The following is a 19,481-nucleotide window of genomic DNA, read 5'->3' as shown; positions in this document are numbered from 1 at the left end:
GATCATTTATATGGTGGATAAAGCATTAAAGCAGGAATTACAGGACACGGGGGAAGGGCACAGCAGCAGATCATTTATATGGAGGATGAAGCACATCAAGTAGGTATTCTACAATTTTAGAGATAATCTGGCCAGTGTACATTTATGGCTCACATACTAAAGGAAACATTATCTCTGGGAGTACCAACGATCTGATAACAGTTTCATACTAAGGGGCAGATGTACTGAGACTTGGGGATAAAGGGAATAGGGTGCGAGTTGCCGTACTTCAGGCGAGAATGCCCATATTTTTAAAGTGGTAATCATTTACAAGGCAAAACCAGGTTTGTTTTGCCTTGTGATTGCTGCTTTAAAAATACGGGCATTCTCGCTTTTAGTCCTGTGACTCCACCAACTGGCACTCTATTACATTTACCCCTTGGAGAGAGATAAAGTACCAACTAATCCGCTCCTGTCATTTTTCAAACACAGCCTGTAACATGGCAGCTAGAAGCTGATTGGTTGGTCTCTCTCCAAGGTTTAGTACATCTCCCCCTAGTCTCTTACACGTATAATGAAGGCGAAATATCTGCGCTAGGATGTACAGATAGACAGCCCTGGATGGGGAACCAGTGAGCAGACAATTCCTACAGGCGTTCAGGGCTTATATAGCGGCTGTTACATACAAGATGTATATAGAACACATAGGTAATCAATAAGCTGATATATACCAGCACAATGAAGGTTCTAGGAAGCACACTAAGCGTATGTTAGAAGAGAAGGCTCATTACTGTATACGAGTTGCTGTGAGAGAATAATTAGGACCCTGCGAAGATTCTCAAAGCAAATTTCATTTTTTATTAAAAATAAAATTATGTACAAAAACTCTGGAAATGTCCTTTTGCATGAACCGGTGATTGCCTGGTGTTCATAACATGTCCTACTGCCAGTTTTGTTACCCAAAAATATTCCAACGCATGTTGTGGATTTCCCCAGCCACTGGAATGTTCATCATAACCACCGTCACCCAGTATACAGCTCACCTCTCCGGAACACTAGGCTGCGGGGGCTGTGAGCGGATGCGGTGGTACAGGGAGGCGTGCACCAGTCATCCAGGCATGTTCCACTAACACTCCACGGGGAGCGGACTACACGTCACACATGCGATGCCTCCTTTTCCCCGGTCTTTAGGCGTTTGGCCCCTGGCTCCGCTGGGAGGAGGTGGGCAAAGTCCTTCAGAGATTGGGCGACTGTGGCAATATCCCAGCTGTCCTCTCTCAGGGCGTGTTCATCCAGCGAGAACGGCCCCTGCTTGGTGCGGATGAGCTCCTTCACATTGGCACAACTTGACAAAGCTGCGGGAGAACAGGAAACAGAGGACTTAATAGCTGAGAGTACAGGAGAAGTCACATCCTAGAGGGCGGTTACCTTCCTGACCACACTGCGACTTATCAAATGCTGGATGTGAAAAGCGGAGAGTTACCCAGATCTATCCATAGACAGTGATAGCAGCACCGGATGCTGGACTGGAGCAGATCACTTACTCCTAAAATGCTGCTTTAATAAAGTTTTCTACACAGACGCCGGTTCTTATGTCACGTGACCACGTAAAGGAACGACGCAGCAGACTAAGTGCTTTGTACAGGTCGCGGGACCTCCAGGGCGACTTCTGATGCTTATAATAATAATTCAGGCAGGACACACAAGTGATGACACTAGAACTATTACACGACTTATGCATTATATCTAGGTAAAGAAACAGAATTTGTCGGCAGATAAGAACCACTTGGCCCATCTAGTCTGCCCCCCCCCCCTTTTTTTTTTTTTTTTTTTTTACATTATTTTTATCTCTAACCTTATTTGATCCTTATTTCTGTGTAAGGAGATCCTTATGTCTATCCCATGCATGTTTACATTGATCTACTGTATTAGCCTCTACCACCTCTGATGGGAGGCTATTCCACTTGTGCACTACCCTTTCTGTGAAGTAATTTTTCTGCAAATTTCCCCTGAACCTCCCCCCCTCCAGTCTCAGTGCATGTCCTCGTGTCCTATTGCTTCTCTTCCTGTGAAGAATGTTTCCCTCCTGGACTTTGTTAAATCCCTTGATATATGTGAAAGTTTCCATCATGTCCCCCCTTTCTCTTCTCTGCTCCAAACTATACATATTGAGATTTCTTAGTCTTTCTGGGTATGTTGTGTGTTGTAGGCCATGCACCATTTTAGTCACCCTTCTTTGTACAGTGTCTAATGTATTAATATCCTTCTGAATATATGGCCTCCAGAACTGAATACAGTATTCTAGGTGAGGCTGCAGCAATGACCTATACAGTGGCATTATTACTTCTTTCTTTCTGCTGCTGATTCCTCTCCCAATGCAGCCAAGCATCTGACTAGCCTTCCTCATTGCCTTGTTACATTGCTTACCTGCTTTTAAGTCATCAGAAATAGTGACTCCTAGATCCCTTTCCTCCTCAGTAGTTCCCAGTATAGTGCCATTAATATATTTATCCTTTATGTCACCTGAAATAGTGACTCCTAGATCCCTTTCCTCCTCAGTAGTTCCCAGTATAGTGCCATTAATACTATATTTATCCTTTATGTCACCTGAAATAGTGACTCCTAGATCCCTTTCCTCCTCAGTAGTTCCCAGTATAGTGCCATTAATACTATATTTATCCTTTATGTCACCTGAAATAGTGACTCCTAGATCCCTTTCCTCCTCAGTAGTTTCCAGTATAGTGCCATTAATACTATATTTATCCTTTATGTCACCTGAAATAGTGACTCCTAGATCCCTTTCCTCCTCAGTAGTTCCCAGTATAGTGCCATTAATACTATATTTATCCTTTGTGTCACCTGAAATAGTGACTCCTAGATCCCTTTCCTCCTCAGTAGTTACCAGTATAGTGCCATTAATACTGTATTTATCCTTTATGTCACCTGAAATAGTGACTCCTAGATCCCTTTCCTCCTCAGTAGTTCCCAGTATAGTGCCATTATACTATATTTATCCTTTATGTCACCTGAAATAGTGACTCCTAGATCCCTTTCCTCCTCAGTAGTCTCCAGTATAGTGCCATTAATACTATATTTATCCTTTATGTCACCTGAAATAGTGACTCCTAGATCCCTTTCCTCCTCAGTAGTTCCCAGTATAGTGCCATTAATACTATATTTATCCTTTATGTCACCTGAAATAGTGACTCCTAGATCCCTTTCCTCCTCAGTAGTTTCCAGTATAGTGCCATTAATACTATATTTATCCTTTATGTCCCCTGAAATAGTGACTCCTAGATCCCTTTCCTCCTCAGTAGTTCCCAGTATAGTGCCATTAATACTATATTTATCCTTTATGTCACCTGAAATAGTGACTCCTAGATCCCTTTCCTCCTCAGTAGTTCCCAGTATAGTGCCATTAATACTATATTTATCCTTTATGTCACCTGAAATAGTGACTCCTAGATCCCTTTCCTCCTCAGTAGTTCCCAGTATAGTGCCATTAATACTATATTTATCCTTTGTGTCACCTGAAATAGTGACTCCTAGATCCCTTTCCTCCTCAGTAGTTACCAGTATAGTGCCATTAATACTGTATTTATCCTTTATGTCACCTGAAATAGTGACTCCTAGATCCCTTTCCTCCTCAGTAGTTCCCAGTATAGTGCCATTATACTATATTTATCCTTTATGTCACCTGAAATAGTGACTCCTAGATCCCTTTCCTCCTCAGTAGTCTCCAGTATAGTGCCATTAATACTATATTTATCCTTTATGTCACCTGAAATAGTGACTCCTAGATCCCTTTCCTCCTCAGTAGTTCCCAGTATAGTGCCATTAATACTATATTTATCCTTTATGTCACCTGAAATAGTGACTCCTAGATCCCTTTCCTCCTCAGTAGTTCCCAGTATAGTGCCATTAATACTATATTTATCCTTTGTGTCACCTGAAATAGTGACTCCTAGATCCCTTTCCTCCTCAGTAGTTACCAGTATAGTGCCATTAATACTGTATTTATCCTTTATGTCACCTGAAATAGTGACTCCTAGATCCCTTTCCTCCTCAGTAGTTCCCAGTATAGTGCCATTATACTATATTTATCCTTTATGTCACCTGAAATAGTGACTCCTAGATCCCTTTCCTCCTCAGTAGTCTCCAGTATAGTGCCATTAATACTATATTTATCCTTTATGTCACCTGAAATAGTGACTCCTAGATCCCTTTCCTCCTCAGTAGTTCCCAGTATAGTGCCATTAATACTATATTTATCCTTTATGTCACCTGAAATAGTGACTCCTAGATCCCTTTCCTCCTCAGTAGTTTCCAGTATAGTGCCATTAATACTATATTTATCCTTTATGTCCCCTGAAATAGTGACTCCTAGATCCCTTTCCTCCTCAGTAGTTCCCAGTATAGTGCCATTAATACTATATTTATCCTTTATGTCACCTGAAATAGTGACTCCTAGATCCCTTTCCTCCTCAGTAGTTCCCAGTATAGTGCCATTAATACTATATTTATCCTTTATGTCACCTGAAATAGTGACTCCTAGATCCCTTTCCTCCTCAGTAGTTCCCAGTATAGTGCCATTAATACTATATTTATCCTTTGTGTCACCTGAAATAGTGACTCCTAGATCCCTTTCCTCCTCAGTAGTTACCAGTATAGTGCCATTAATACTGTATTTATCCTTTATGTCACCTGAAATAGTGACTCCTAGATCCCTTTCCTCCTCAGTAGTTCCCAGTATAGTGCCATTATACTATATTTATCCTTTATGTCACCTGAAATAGTGACTCCTAGATCCCTTTCCTCCTCAGTAGTCTCCAGTATAGTGCCATTAATACTATATTTATCCTTTATGTCACCTGAAATAGTGACTCCTAGATCCCTTTCCTCCTCAGTAGTTCCCAGTATAGTGCCATTAATACTATATTTATCCTTTATGTCACCTGAAATAGTGACTCCTAGATCCCTTTCCTCCTCAGTAGTTTCCAGTATAGTGCCATTAATACTATATTTATCCTTTATGTCCCCTGAAATAGTGACTCCTAGATCCCTTTCCTCCTCAGTAGTTCCCAGTATAGTGCCATTAATACTATATTTATCCTTTATGTAACCTGAAACAGTGACTCCTAGATCCCTTTCCTCCTCAGTAGTTCCCAGTATAGTGCCATTAATACTATATTTATCCTTTATGTCACCTGAAATAGTGACTCCTAGATCCCTTTCCTCCTCAGTAGTTCCCAGTATAGTGCCATTAATACTATATTTATTCTTTATGTCACCTGAAATAGTGACTCCTAGATCCCTTTCCTCCTCAGTAGTTTCCAGTATAGTATCATTAATACTATATTTATCCTTTATGTTACCTGAAATAGAGACTCCTAGATCCCTTTCCTCCTCAGTAGTGTCCAGTATAGTGCCATTAATACTATATTTATTCTTTATGTAACCTGAAATAGTGACTCCTAGATCCCTTTCCTACTCAGTAGTTTCCAGTATAGCGCCATTAATACTATATTTATCCTTTATGTCACCTGAAATAGTGACTCCTAGATCCCTTTCCTCCTCAGTAGTGTCCAGTATAGTGCCATTAATACTATATTTATTCTTTATGTAACCTGAAATAGTGACTCCTAGATCCCTTTCCTCCTCAGTAGTTTCCAGTATAGTATCATTAATACTATATTTATCCTTTATGTCACCTGAAATAGTGACTCCTAGATCCCTTTCCTCCTCAGTAGTGTCCAGTATAGTGCCATTAATACTATATTTATCCTTTATGTCACCTGAAATAGTGACTCCTAGATCCCTTTCCTCCTCAGTAGTTTCCAGTATAGTGCCATTAATACTATATTTATCCTTTATGTCACCTGAGATAGTGACTCCTAGATCCCTTTCCTCCTCAGTAGTGTCCAGTATAGTGCCATTAATACTATATTTATCCTTTATGTCACCTGAGATAGTGACTCCTAGATCCCTTTCCTCCTCAGTAGTTCCAGTATAGTGCCATTAATACTATATTTATCCTTTATGTCACCTGAAATAGTGACTCCTAGATCCCTTTCCTCCTCAGTAGTTTCCAGTATAGTGCCATTATTACTATATTTATCCTTTACGTTACCTGAGATAGTGACTCCTAGATCCCTTTCCTCCTCAGTAGTTCCCAGTATAGTGCCATTAATACTATATTTATCCTTTATGTAACCTGAAATAGTGACTCCTAGATCCCTTTCCTCCTCAGTAGTTCCCAGTATAGTGCCATTAATACTATATTTATCCTTTATGTAACCTGAAATAGTGACTCCTAGATCCCTTTCCTCCTCAGTAGTCCCCAGTATAGTGCCAGTAATACTATATTTATCCTTTATGTCACCTGAAATAGTGACTCCTAGATCCCTTTCCTCCTCAGTAGTTCCCAGTATAGTGCCATTAATACTATATTTATCCTTTATGTCACCTGAAATAGTGACTCCTAGATCCCTTTCCTCCTCAGTAGTTTCCAGTATAGTGCCATTAATACTATATTTATCCTTTATGTCACCTGAAATAGTGACTCCTAGATCCCTTTCCTCCTCAGTAGTTCCCAGTATAGTGCCATTAATACTATATTTATTCTTTATGTCACCTGAAATAGTGACTCCTAGATCCCTTTCCTCAGTAGTTTCCAGTATAGTATCATTAATACTATATTTATCCTTTATGTCACCTGAAATAGTGACTCCTAGATCCCTTTCCTACTCAGTAGTTTCCAGTATAGCGCCATTAATACTATATTTATCCTTTATGTCACCTGAAATAGTGACTCCTAGATCCCTTTCCTCCTCAGTAGTGTCCAGTATAGTGCCATTAATACTATATTTATTCTTTATGTAACCTGAAATAGTGACTCCTAGATCCCTTTCCTCCTCAGTAGTTTCCAGTATAGTATCATTAATACTATATTTATCCTTTATGTCACCTGAAATAGTGACTCCTAGATCCCTTTCCTCCTCAGTAGTTTCCAGTATAGTGCCTTTAATACTATATTTATCCTTTATGTCACCTGAGATAGTGACTCCTAGATCCCTTTCCTCCTCAGTAGTTTCCAGTATAGTGCCATTAATACTATATTTATCCTTTATGTCACCTGAAATAGTGACTCCTAGATCCCTTTCCTTCTCAGTAGTTTCCAGTATAGTGCCATTAATACTATATTTATCATTTATGTCACCTGAAATAGTGACTCCTAGATCCCTTTCCTCCTCAGTAGTTTCCAGTATAGTGCCATTAATACTATATTTATCCTTTATGTCACCTGAAATAGTGACTCCTAGATCCCTTTCCTTCTCAGTAGTTTCCAGTATAGTGCCATTAATACTATATTTATCATTTATGTCACCTGAAATAGTGACTCCTAGATCCCTTTCCTCCTCAGTAGTTTCCAGTATAGTGCCATTAATACTATATTTATCCTTTATGTCACCTGAAATAGTGACTCCTAGATCCCTTTCCTCCTCAGTAGTTCCAGTATAGTGCCATTAATACTATATTTATCCTTTATGTCACCTGAGATAGTGACTCCTAGATCTCTTTCCTCCTCAGTAGTTCCAGTATAGTGCCATTATTACTATATTTATTCTTTATGTAACCTGAAATAGTGACTCCTAGATCCCTTTCCTCCTCAGTAGTTCCCAGTATAGCGCCATTATTACTATATTTATCCTTTATGTCACCTGAAATAGTGACTCCTAGATCCCTTTCCTCCTCAGTAGTTTCCATTATAGTGCCATTATTACTATATTTATCCTTTATGTCACCTGAAATAGTGACTCCTAGATCCCTTTCCTCCTCAGTAGTTCCCAGTATAGTGCCATTAATACTATATTTATCCTTTATGTCACCTGAGATAGTGACTCCTAGATCCCTTTCCTCCTCAGTAGTTCCCAGTATAGTGCCATTAATACTATATTTATCCTTTATGTCACCTGAGATAGTGACTCCTAGATCTCTTTCCTCCTCAGTAGTTCCCAGTATAGTGCCATTAATACTATATTTATCCTTTATGTCACCTGAGATAGTGACTCCTAGATCCCTTTCCTCCTCAGTAGTTCCCAGTATAGTGCCATTAATACTATATTTATCCTTTATGTCACCTGAGATAGTGACTCCTAGATCCCTTTCCTCCTCAGTAGTCCCCAGTATAGTGCCAGTAATACTATATTTATCCTTTATGTCACCTGAGATAGTGACTCCTAGATCCCTTTCCTCCTCAGTAGTCCCCAGTATAGTGCCAGTAATACTATATTTATCCTTTATGTCACCTGAGATAGTGACTCCTAGATCTCTTTCCTCCTCAGTAGTTCCAGTATAGTGCCATTAATACTATATTTATCCTTTATGTCACCTGAAATAGTGACTCCTAGATCCCTTTCCTCCTCAGTAGTTTCCAGTATAGTGCCATTAATATTATATTTATCCTTTATGTCACCTGAAATAGTGACTCCTAGATCCCTTTCCTCCTCAGTAGTTTCCAGTATAGCGCCATTATTACTATATTTATCCTTTATGTCACCTGAAATAGTGACTCCTAGATCCCTTTCCTCCTCAGTAGTTCCCAGTATAGTGCCATTAATACTATATTTATCCTTTATGTCACCTGAGATAGTGACTCCTAGATCCCTTTCCTCCTCAGTAGTTCCCAGTATAGCGCCATTAATACTATATTTATCCTTTATGTCACCTGAAATAGTGACTCCTAGATCCCTTTCCTCCTCAGTAGTTCCCAGTATAGTGCCATTAATACTATATTTATCCTTTATGTCACCTGAAATAGTGACTCCTAGATCCCTTTCCTCCTCAGTAGTTCCAGTATAGTGCCATTAATACTATATTTATCCTTTATGTCACCTGAAATAGTGACTCCTAGATCCCTTTCCTCCTCAGTAGTTTCCAGTATAGTGCCATTAATACTATATTTATCCTTTGGATTTTTGAGACCCAAGGGCATGATTTTGCATTTTTTGGCATTAAACTGTAATTGCCAGACTCTTGACCATTCTTCTAGTCTACCTAGATCCTCAATCATTTGTTTTACCCCACCTGGTGTGTCTACCCTGTTGCATACCTTTGTGTCATCTGCAAAAAGGCATACCGTATATACTCGAGTATAAGTCGACCCGTATATAAGCCGAGGCACCCAATTTTACCACAAAAACCTGGGAAAACTTATTGACTCGAGTATAAGCCTAGGGTGGGAAATGCAGCTCTAGCCGTACACAGACCTCATAGTGCCAGATATACCCCACAGTGCCAGATATGCCCCACAGTGCCAGATATGCCTCCACAGTGCCAGATATGCCTCCACAGTGCCAGATGTGCCCCACAGTGCCAGGTGTGCCCCACAGTGCCAGGTGTGCCCCACAGTGCCAGGTGTGCCAGATATGCCCCACAGTGCCAGGTGTGCCCTACAGTGCCAGGTGTGCCAGATATGCCCCACAGTGCCAGGTGTGCCAGATATGCCCCACAGTGCCAGGTGTGCCAGATATGCCCCACAGTGCCAGGTGTGCCCTCAGTGCTAGATACTTACCCTCCGTCGCTCCCGCGCTGTCTTCTGAAGGAGGGACACGGAGAGCGCAGCGCGCGGCTCTCCTGTGTCCCTCCTGCGTCTCCGGCGGCAGCGGCGTGTGTTAAAGGAAGTGCCGGTTCGTGCACTTCCTTTACCACACAGACGCCGCTGCCGCCGGAGATGCAGGAGGGACACAGGAGAGCCGCGCGCTGTGCTCCCCGTGTCCCTCCTTAAGCTGACTCAAATATAAGCCGAGGTGGCTTTTTCAGCACAAAAAAAAGTGCTGACAAAGTCGGCTTATACTCGAGTATATACAGTACTTTCGCTTTAATGCCATTTGCAATATCACCAATAAAGATATTAAAAAGCACTGGTCCAAGTACAGATCCCTGGCGCACTCCATTGGTAACATTTCCTCCTGTGAATGCACTCCATTTACTACAACTCTCTGCGGTTTTCTATCCTGCAACCAAGATTTTATCCATTCAATAATCCTAATATCCAATCCCAAACTTTCAAGTTTATTTAGCAGTCTGCGATGTGGAACAGTGTCAAAAGCCTTACTAAAGTCTAGATAAGCTATATCCATGGCTCACCTTTATCCATCACTTTAGTCACACAGTCAAAAAAGTAAATAAGATTTGTTTGACATGATCTCCCCCCAGTGAATCCATGCTGTTTGGGATCCTGTAAATTGCCGGATTTGAGATAATCTACAACTCTTTCTTTTAAGAGTGTTTCCATCAATTTCCCTACTACTGATGTAAGACTCACTGGTCTGTAGTTGTTTGACTCTTCCTTGCTTCCACTTTTGTGCAGTGGGACTACGTTTGCTCTTTTCCCGTCCTCTGGAATTACTCCTGTAGCTAATGACTGGTTGAATAATTCTGTCAATGGTGCTACCAGCACCTCTTTAAGTTCTTTTAGTATCCTTGGATGTATCCCATCTGGCCCCATAGATTTGTCCACTTTCAGCTTTGAGAGTTCTGTTAGGACCTTCTCCTCTGTAAATGTACTTGTGTCATTTTCCTGAATATCCCTGCAACTTAACTGTGGCCCCTTCCCCTCTCTTTCAGTAGTAAATACTGAGCAAAAAATAAGAATTTACTTACCGATAATTCTATTTCTCGGAGTCCGTAGTGGATGCTGGGGTTCCTGAAAGGACCATGGGGAATAGCGGCTCCGCAGGAGACAGGGCACAAAAAGTAAAGCTTTAGGATCAGGTGGTGTGCACTGGCTCCTCCCCCTATGACCCTCCTCCAAGCCAGTTAGGTACTGTGCCCGGACGAGCGTACACAATAAGGGAGGAATTATGAATCCCGGGTAAGACTCATACCAGCCACACCAATCACACCGTACAACTTGTGATCTAAACCCAGTTAACAGTATGATAACAGCGGAGCCTCTGAAAAGATGGCTCACAACAATAATAACCCGATTTTTGTAACTATGTACAAGTATTGCAGATAATCCGCACTTGGGATGGGCGCCCAGCATCCACTACGGACTCCGAGAAATAGAATTATCGGTAAGTAAATTCTTATTTTCTCTATCGTCCTAGTGGATGCTGGGGTTCCTGAAAGGACCATGGGGATTATACCAAAGCTCCCAAACGGGCGGGAGAGTGCGGATGACTCTGCAGCACCGAATGAGAGAACTCCAGGTCCTCTTTTGCCAGGATATCAAATTTGTAGAATTTTACAAACGTGTTCTCCCCTGACCACGTAGCTGCTCGGCAGAGTTGTAATGCCGAGACCTCTCGGGCAGCCGCCCAAGATGAGCCCACCTTCCTTGTGGAATGGGCCTTAACCGATTTAGACTGTGGCAGGCCTGCCTCAGAATGTGCAAGTTGAATTGTGTTACAAATCCAACGAGCAATCGCCTGCTTAGAAGCAGGCGCACCCAACTTGTTGGGTGCATACAGTATAAACAGCGAGTCAGATTTTCTGACTCCAGCTGTCCTGGAACATATTTTCAGGGCCCTGACAACTCCTAGCAACTTGGAGTCCTCCAAGTCCCTAGTAGGTGCAAGGCACCACAATAAGCTGGTTCAGGTGAAACACTGACACCACCCTTAGGGAGAGAACTGGGGACGAGTCCGCAGCTCTGCCCTGTCCGAATGGACAAACAGATATGAGCTTTTTTGAGAAAAAACCACCAATTTGACACTCGCCTGGTCCAGGCCAGGGCCAAGAGCATGGTCACTTTTTATGTGAGATGCTTCAAATCCACATATTTGACTGGTTTTAAACCAATGTGATTTGAGGAATCCCAGAACTACGTTGAGATCCCACAGTGCCACTGGAGGCACAAAAAAGGGGTTTGTATATGCAATACTCCCTTGACAAACTTCTGGACTTCAGGAACTGAAGCCAATTCTTTCTGGAAGAAAATTTACAGGGCCGAATTTGAACCTTAATGGACCCCAATTTGAGGCCCATAGACACTCCTGTTTGCAGGAAATGCAGGAAACGACCGAGTTGAAATTTCTTTGTGGGGCCTTCCTGGCCTCACACCACGCAACATATTTTCGCCACACGTGGTGATAATGTTGTGCGGTCACCTCCTTTCTGGCTTTGACCAGGGTAGGAATGACCTCTTCCGGAATGCCTTTTTTCCCTTAGGATCCGGCTTTCCATCGCCATGCCGACAAACGCAGCTGCGGTAAGTCTTGGAACAGACATGGTACTTGCTGAAGCAAGTCCCTTCTTAGCGGCAGAGGCCATAAGACCTCTGTAAGCATCTCTTGAAGTTCCGGGTACCAAGTCCTTCTTGGCCAATCCGGAGCCATGAGTATAGTTCTTACTCCTCTACGTCTTATAATTCTCAGCACCTTAGGTATGAGAAGCAGAGGAGGGAACACATACACCGACTGGTACACCCACGGTGTTACCAGAACGTCCACATCTATTGCCTGAGGGTCTCTTGACCTGGCGCAATACCTGTCCCGTTTTTTGTTCAGACGGGACGCCATCATGTCCACCTTTGGTATTTCCCAACGGTTTACAATCATGTGGAAAAAACTTCTCAATGAAGTTTCCACTCTCCCGGGTGGAGGTCGTGCTGAGGAAGTCTGCTTCCCAGTTTCCATTCCCGGGATGAAAAACTGCTGACAGTGTTATCACATGATTTTCCGCCCAGCGAAAAGTCCTTGCAGTTTCTGCCATTGCCCTCCTGCTTCTTGTGTCGCCCTGTCTGTTTACGTGGGCGACTGCCGTGATGTTTTTCCCACTGGATCAATACCGGCTGACCTTGAAGCAGAGGTCTTGCTAAGCTTAGAGCATTATAAATTTACCCTTAGCTCCAGTATATTTATGTGGAGAAAAGTCTCCATACTTGATCACACTCCCTGGAAATTTTTTCCTTGTGTGACTGCTCCCCAGCCTCTCAGGCTGGGCTCCGTGGTTACCAGCATCCAATCCTGAATGCCGAATCTGCTGCCCTCTAGAAGATGAGCACTCTATAACCACCACAGGAGAGACACCCTTGTCCTTGGATATTGGGTTATCCGCTGATGCATCTGAAGATGCGATCCGGACCATTTGTCCAGCAGATCCCACTGAAAAGTTCTTACGTGAAATCTGCCGAATGGAATTGCTTCGTAGGAAGCCCCCATTTTTACCAGGACCCTTGTGCAATGATGCACTGTTTTTAGGAGGTTCCTGACTTGCTCGGATAACTCCCTGGCTTTCTCTTCCGGGAGAAACACCTTTTTCTGGACTGTGTCCAGAATCATCCCTAGGCACAGCAGACGTGTCGTCGGGATCAGCTGCGATTTTGGAATATTTAGAATCCACCCGTGCTGATTGTAGCAGTATCCGAGATAGTGCTACTCCGACCTCCAACTGTTCCCTGGACTATGCCCCTATCAGGAGATCGTCCAAGTAAGGGATAATTAAGACGCCTTTTCTTCGAAGAAGAATCATCAATTCGGCCATTACCTTGGTAAAGACCCCAGGGTGCCGTGGACAATCCAAACGGCAGCGTCTGAAACTGATAGTGACAGTTCTGCACCACGAACCTGAGGTACCCTTAGTGAGAAGGGCAAATTTGGGACATAGAGGTAAGCATCCCTGATGTCCCGGGACACTATATAGTCCCCTTATTCCTGGTTCGTTATCACTGCTCTGAGTGACTTCATCTTAATTTGAACCTTTGTAAGTGTTCAAAAACAAATTTTTAGAATAAGTCTCACCTAGCCTTCTGGCTTCAGTACCACAATATAGTGTGGAATAATACCCCTTTTCTGTAGTAGGAGGGGTAATTTAATTATCACCTGCTGGGAATACAGCTTGTGAATTTTTTCCCATACTACCTCCTTGTCGGAGGGAGACTTGGTAAAGCAGACTTCAGGAGCCTGCGAAGGGGAAACGTCTCGACATTCCCATCTGTACCCCCGGGATACTACTTGTAGGATCCAGGGGTCCTGTACGGTCTCAGCGCCATGCTGAGAACTTGTCAGACGCGGTGGAACGCTTCTGTTCCTGGGAATGGGCTGCCTGCTGCAGTCTTCTTCCCTTTCCTCTATCCCTGGGCAGATATGATCTTATAGGGACGAGAGGACTGAGGCTGAAAAGACGGTGTCTTTTTCTGCAGAGATGTGACTTAGGGTAAAAAACGGTGGATTTTCCAGCAGTTGCCGTGACCACCAGGTCCGATGGACCGACCCCAAACAAGTCCTCTTCCTGTATACGGCCATACTGTGCCGTTTGGAATCTGCATCACCTGACCACTGTCGTGTCCATAACATCTTCTGGCAGTTATGGACATCGCGTTTATTCATGATGCCAGAGTGCAAATATCCCTCTGTGCATCTCGCATATATAGAAATGCTCTATAGTCAATAAAATACTGTCCCTGTCAAGGGTATCAATATTTTTAGTCAGGGAATCCGACCAAGCCACCCTAGCTCTGCACATCCAGGCTGAGGCGATCGCTGGCCGCAGTATAACACCAGTATGTGTGTATATACTTTTTATTATATTTTCCAGCCTTGTCAGCTGGTCCTTGAGGACGGCCCTATCTATAGACGGTACCGCCACTTGTTTTGATAAGCGTGTGAGCGCCTTATCCACCTTAAAGGGTGTTTCCCAACGCGCCCTAACTTCTGGCGGGAAAGGGTATACCGCCCATAATTTTCTATCGGGGGGAACCCACGCATCATCACACACTTTATTTAATTTATCTGATTCAGGAAAAACTATGGTAGTTTTTTCACATCCCACATAATACCCTCTTTTGTGGTACTTGTAGTATCAGAAATACGTAACACCTCCTTCATTGCCTTTAACGTGTGGCCCTAATAAGGAATACGTTTGTTTATTCACCGTCGACACTGGATTCAGTGTCCCTGTCTGTGTCTGTGTCGACCGACTAAAGTAAACGGGCGTTTTAAAACCCTTGACGGTGTTTTTGAGACGTCTGGACCGTACTAATTGTTTGTCGGCCGTCTCATGTCGTCAACCGACCTTGCAGCGTGTTGACATTATCACGTAATTTCCTAAATAAGCCATCCATTCCGGTGTCGACTCCCTAGAGAGTGACATCACCATTACAGGCAATTGCTCCGCCTCCTCACCAACATCGTCCTCCTACCTGTCGACACACACGTACCGACACACAGCACACACACAGGGAATGCTCTGATAGAGGACAGGACCCACTAGCCCTTTGGAGAGACAGAGGGAGAGTTTGCCAGCACACACCAAAAACGCTATAATTATATAGGGACAACCTTATATAAGTGTTTTCCCTTATAGCATCTTAATATATATATATAAGCATATCGCCAAATTAGTGCCCCCCCTCTCTGTTTTAACCCTGTTTCTGTAGTGCAGTGCAGGGGAGAGCCTGGGAGCCTTCCCTCCAGCCTTTCTGTGAGGGAAAATGGCGCTGTGTGCTGAGGAGATAGGCCCCGCCCCTTTTTCGGCGGCCTCGTCTCCCGCTCTTAACGGATTCTGGCAGGGGTTAAATATCTCCATATAGCCTCCGGAGGCTATATGTGAGGTATTTTTAGCCAAAATAGGTATTCATTTGCCTCCCAGGGCGCCCCCCTCCCAGCGCCCTGCACCCTCAGTGACTGCCGTGTGAAGTGTGCTGAGAGGAAATGGCGCACAGCTGCAGTGCTGTGCGCTACCTTAAGAAGACTGAGGAGTCTTCTGTCGCCGATTCTGGACCTCTTCTTACTTCAGCATCTGCAAGGGGGCCGGCGGCAAGGCTCCGGTGACCATCCAGGCTGTACCTGTGATCGTCCCTCTGGAGCTGATGTCCAGTAGCCAAGAAGCCAATCCATCCTGCACGCAGGTGAGTTCACTTCTTCTCCCCTAAGTCCCTCGTTGCAGTGATCCTGTTGCCAGCAGGACTCACTGTAAAATAAAAAACCTAAGCTAAACTTTTCTAAGCAGCTCTTTAGGAGAGCCACCTAGATTGCACCCTTCTCGGCCGGGCACAAAAATCTAACTGGCTTGGAGGAGGGTCATAGGGGGAGGAGCCAGTGCACACCACCTGATCCTAAAGCTTTACTTTTTGTGCCCTGTCTCCTGCGGAGCCGCTATTCCCCATGGTCCTTTCAGGAACCCCAGCATCCACTAGGACGATAGAGAAATAATCATTAAGATGATCTGCTATTAAATGGTCTCCTTCAACAAGACTCCCAGTGTCTGTCTTTAGTTTTATTATTCCGCCTTTTGTTTTTCTCCTTTCGCTTATATACCTAGAAAAAAGTTTTGCCTCCTTTACCCACTGACTGGGCCATTTTCTCCTCAGCTTGTGCCTTTGCACATCTGATTACCTTCTTAAGGCCCGTACACACTGGCCGATATATCGCGGGACCATCGGCCAGTGTGTACGGCCGATACGTCTGTGAACTCCGTCATTCACAGACGTATCGCGTCGGCCCCGCTGCACAGCCGACGGCCAATATATCTACCGATATATTGGCGCGTCGCTGTGTGTGTATGGGGCGTGATTGACAGCTGAACTGGGCGGGCATGTGTACACGCCCGCCCAGTTCATGACGTCAGTCCCCGACGGATCGGGCAGTGTGTATGCACAGCACACTGCCCGATCCGTCCATAGATATATCTGCAGATCAATTGATCTGCAGATATATCTTTCTAGTGTGTACCCACCTTTAGTCTCCTTCTGTCTAACAAGATACAATATATCTCTTTGTCTTCATTATTTTGTGTCTGCTTATATTTCCTAAAAGCCAAGTAGAAGTGGACGTAGAAGTAACCTATGTGTTCTGTTACATAGAATAACCCAGTAATGAGTTAGTAAGGGCAGATGCATCTTACAATATGGTGAGCAAACACAATGATCATCCTACCTTTCCCAATGTCGCTGACCAGGCTCCTGACGTAAAACCCGCCGCCACACTCAACGTCTGTCAACAGAAAAGAGGAGTCCAGGTGACATTTACAGAGAACACACATGACATATAAGCACTGCGGTGGTCCGGTAATACCGCAGTGTATTAGCCCTGACTGCACATATACTTCTGAAACATTCAGCTATGTGCAATCGCCACCCTCACCCCCATCTCCACCCTCGGCGCCTGCGCCAATCTCCACCCTCACTGCTTGCGCCAATCTCCACCCTCGCCGCCTGCGCCACTCTCCACCCTTGCCACCACTCTCCACCTGCGCCAATCTCCACACCCACTCTCCACCTTCGCTGGCTATGCCAATCCCCACCCTCGCCGCCTGCGCCAATCTCCACCCTCTGTGTTGCGTACAAACTCATGTGCTCTATATACAGCTATTTGTGTCCGCTAACCCAACCCCGCTACACCCATTCCCTGTTCCCCTAATGTGCTCTCCATACAGTCAGAGACCTATGTGAGACCTTCTTACCCAGAGTAAATAGCGGGGGCTGGAAATCGGTCACAGTCAGCTGGTAGACCACCACTGGCCTGGCCGGCTTCGGTGCCACCTCTGCACCTTCCCTTAGGAGGCAGGACAGTCTCTTCCCATCCCGCTTTAGGGCAGAGAATCTGGAAGACAATTAGGTGATGTTTTAAGGTTTTATAACTTACGTCGGCCACTACCCCTGATCCTCCCCTCACCCCCCCCCCCATGTCACAACCCCCCGACCATCTGTAATGCGTTCCTGCACGGAATTAGAAGTGTAAGGCACTGCACTAGTGTTACAGTAAGTCAGTGTCATCCACCACTGCATAACAACGCTGCTAGTCATAGGTGTTGGGAGGGTGCACTGTGCCCCATATCACCCACACTGGTCCGAATCCCTTGTCTGTTTCACACAATGTGCCCCCTTAGTATTTATTTCCTGGTAATCACAAAACAATAAGGGAAACCCCCAAAATGGAATTTGCACAGATTTTCTTAAACTTGTGTCACGTAAAAGAGGCGTCCAGTCACGGAATGTGGCAGGCCTCGTCAGGGGGTGATATATTATTCCTACTGTAAAAAAAATCACATTGGCTTTTGGTTCACTTTAAATATAGAACACACTCGTATGAACATTTTGGTTACATTTCATCAGGTTATTCTACTCTACAATCACCACAAGGAAAACTTAAAGTGTGTGGAAATATACTCCCCCATAATTCTGGACTTTCATTACATGAGTTTCGCATTGTCAGTTCACAACATTTGAAATATACCCAGGAATATCTGGAGTAATATCTGGCTGGAGTCGCCGGCTGCAGGGGCACGTAGAAGGGCAGAGTCGCCGGCTGCTGGGGCATGTAGAAGGGAAGAGTCGCCGGCTGCTGGGGCACGTAGAAGAGCCGAGTCGCCGGCCGCTGGGGCATGTAGAAGGGCAGAGTCGCCGGCCGCTGGGGCATGTAGAAGGGCAGAGTCGCCGGCCGCTGGGGCACGTAGAAGGGCCGAGTCAACAGCTGCTGGGGCACGTAGAAGGGCAGAGTCGCCGGCTGCTGGGGCATGTAGAAGGGCAGAGTCGCCGGCTGCTGGGGCATGTAGAAGGGCAGAGTCGCCGGTTGCTGGGGCATGTAGAAGGGAAGAGTCGCCGGCTGCTTGGGCACGTAGAAGAGCCGAGTCGCCGGCTGCTGGGGCAAGTAGAAGGGCCGAGTCGCCGGCTGCTGGGCAAGTAGAAGGGCCGAGTCGCCGGCTGCTGGGGCAAGTAGAAGGGCCGAGTCGCCGGCTGCTGGGGCATGTAGAAGGGAAGAGTCGCCGGCTGCTGGGGTACGTAGAAGAGCCGAGTCGCCGGCCGCTGGGGCATGTAGAAGGGCAGAGTCGCCGGCTGCTGGGGCATGTAGAAGGGAAGAGTCGCCGGCTGCTGGGGCATGTAGAAGGGAAGAGTTGCCGGCTGTTGGGGCATGTAGAAGAGAAGAGTCGCCGGCTGCTGGGGCACGTAGAAGGGCTGAGTCGCTGGCTGCTGGGGCATGTAGAAGAGCCGAGTCGCCGGCTGCTGGGACACGTAGAAGGGCCGAGTCGCCGGCTGCTGGGACACGCATTGAGCTGGATTTGTTCAATTTCTGTCTACACGTTGTCTGTAACTAGATGATGACTATAATGTAATCCCCACTTACAGAGGAGGTACCTGCATGATATCCCCCATGAATGTCTTCAGCACATTCTCCAGGTCTTCTCTAGTGATGTGATCTGTGCAGGAAACCAGACAGGACACTGATGGGACATTAATGATCAGGGAAACACATGATAACCTACAGCGCACATTATAGGGGGTAGTATATCCCAGGTCCGTTCTTTTCCCCACACTTCCCATGCTAGGACACGGCAGGAGCCATATGGCCCTTTCTAGTCCGTTATCGGCACCTATCAGACTAGTATGCCGAACCTGCAGATTCCTAAACCTTACCTGTCACTCACACTCCGGTCTTCCGCTGCTAGGCGTCCCAAACAACAAGCGCTGTGACTGGTGGGAACGCTGCCTTTCAGTCCTCTCCCACACTCAGCCAGTATAGGGGAACACGGGGAGGCTGCTGCGAGATAAGCGGAAG

At 45.1% G+C, this 19,481-nt stretch overlaps 1 protein-coding gene across 2 annotated transcripts in view; it reads right to left on the bottom strand.

Moving 5' to 3' along the window:
- Positions 1-814: 814 nt before the first annotated feature.
- The window catches only part of TRUB1 (TruB pseudouridine synthase family member 1), a 39,757-nt gene continuing 21,090 nt past the window's right edge, over positions 815-19,481 (bottom strand). The window contains exons 5-8 of one of the 2 annotated variants that reach the window (XM_063962685.1): positions 19,050-19,146; positions 17,389-17,528; positions 16,863-16,919; positions 815-1,334 (exon numbers count right to left, since the gene is read on the bottom strand). In XM_063962685.1, the coding sequence (XP_063818755.1) occupies positions 1,135-1,334; positions 16,863-16,919; positions 17,389-17,528; positions 19,050-19,146 (494 nt within the window). In that variant the 3' untranslated portion in view covers positions 815-1,134. The remainder of the gene's footprint in view (positions 1,335-16,862; positions 16,920-17,388; positions 17,529-19,049; positions 19,147-19,481) is intronic. The other variant, XM_063962686.1, reaches the window with a different exon arrangement.

This window comes from Pseudophryne corroboree, chromosome 3 (genome assembly GCF_028390025.1).
Source record: "Pseudophryne corroboree isolate aPseCor3 chromosome 3, aPseCor3.hap2, whole genome shotgun sequence".
Lineage (NCBI taxonomy): Eukaryota > Metazoa > Chordata > Amphibia > Anura > Myobatrachidae > Pseudophryne > Pseudophryne corroboree.
This window is presented reverse-complemented; position numbering and strand designations above follow the sequence as displayed.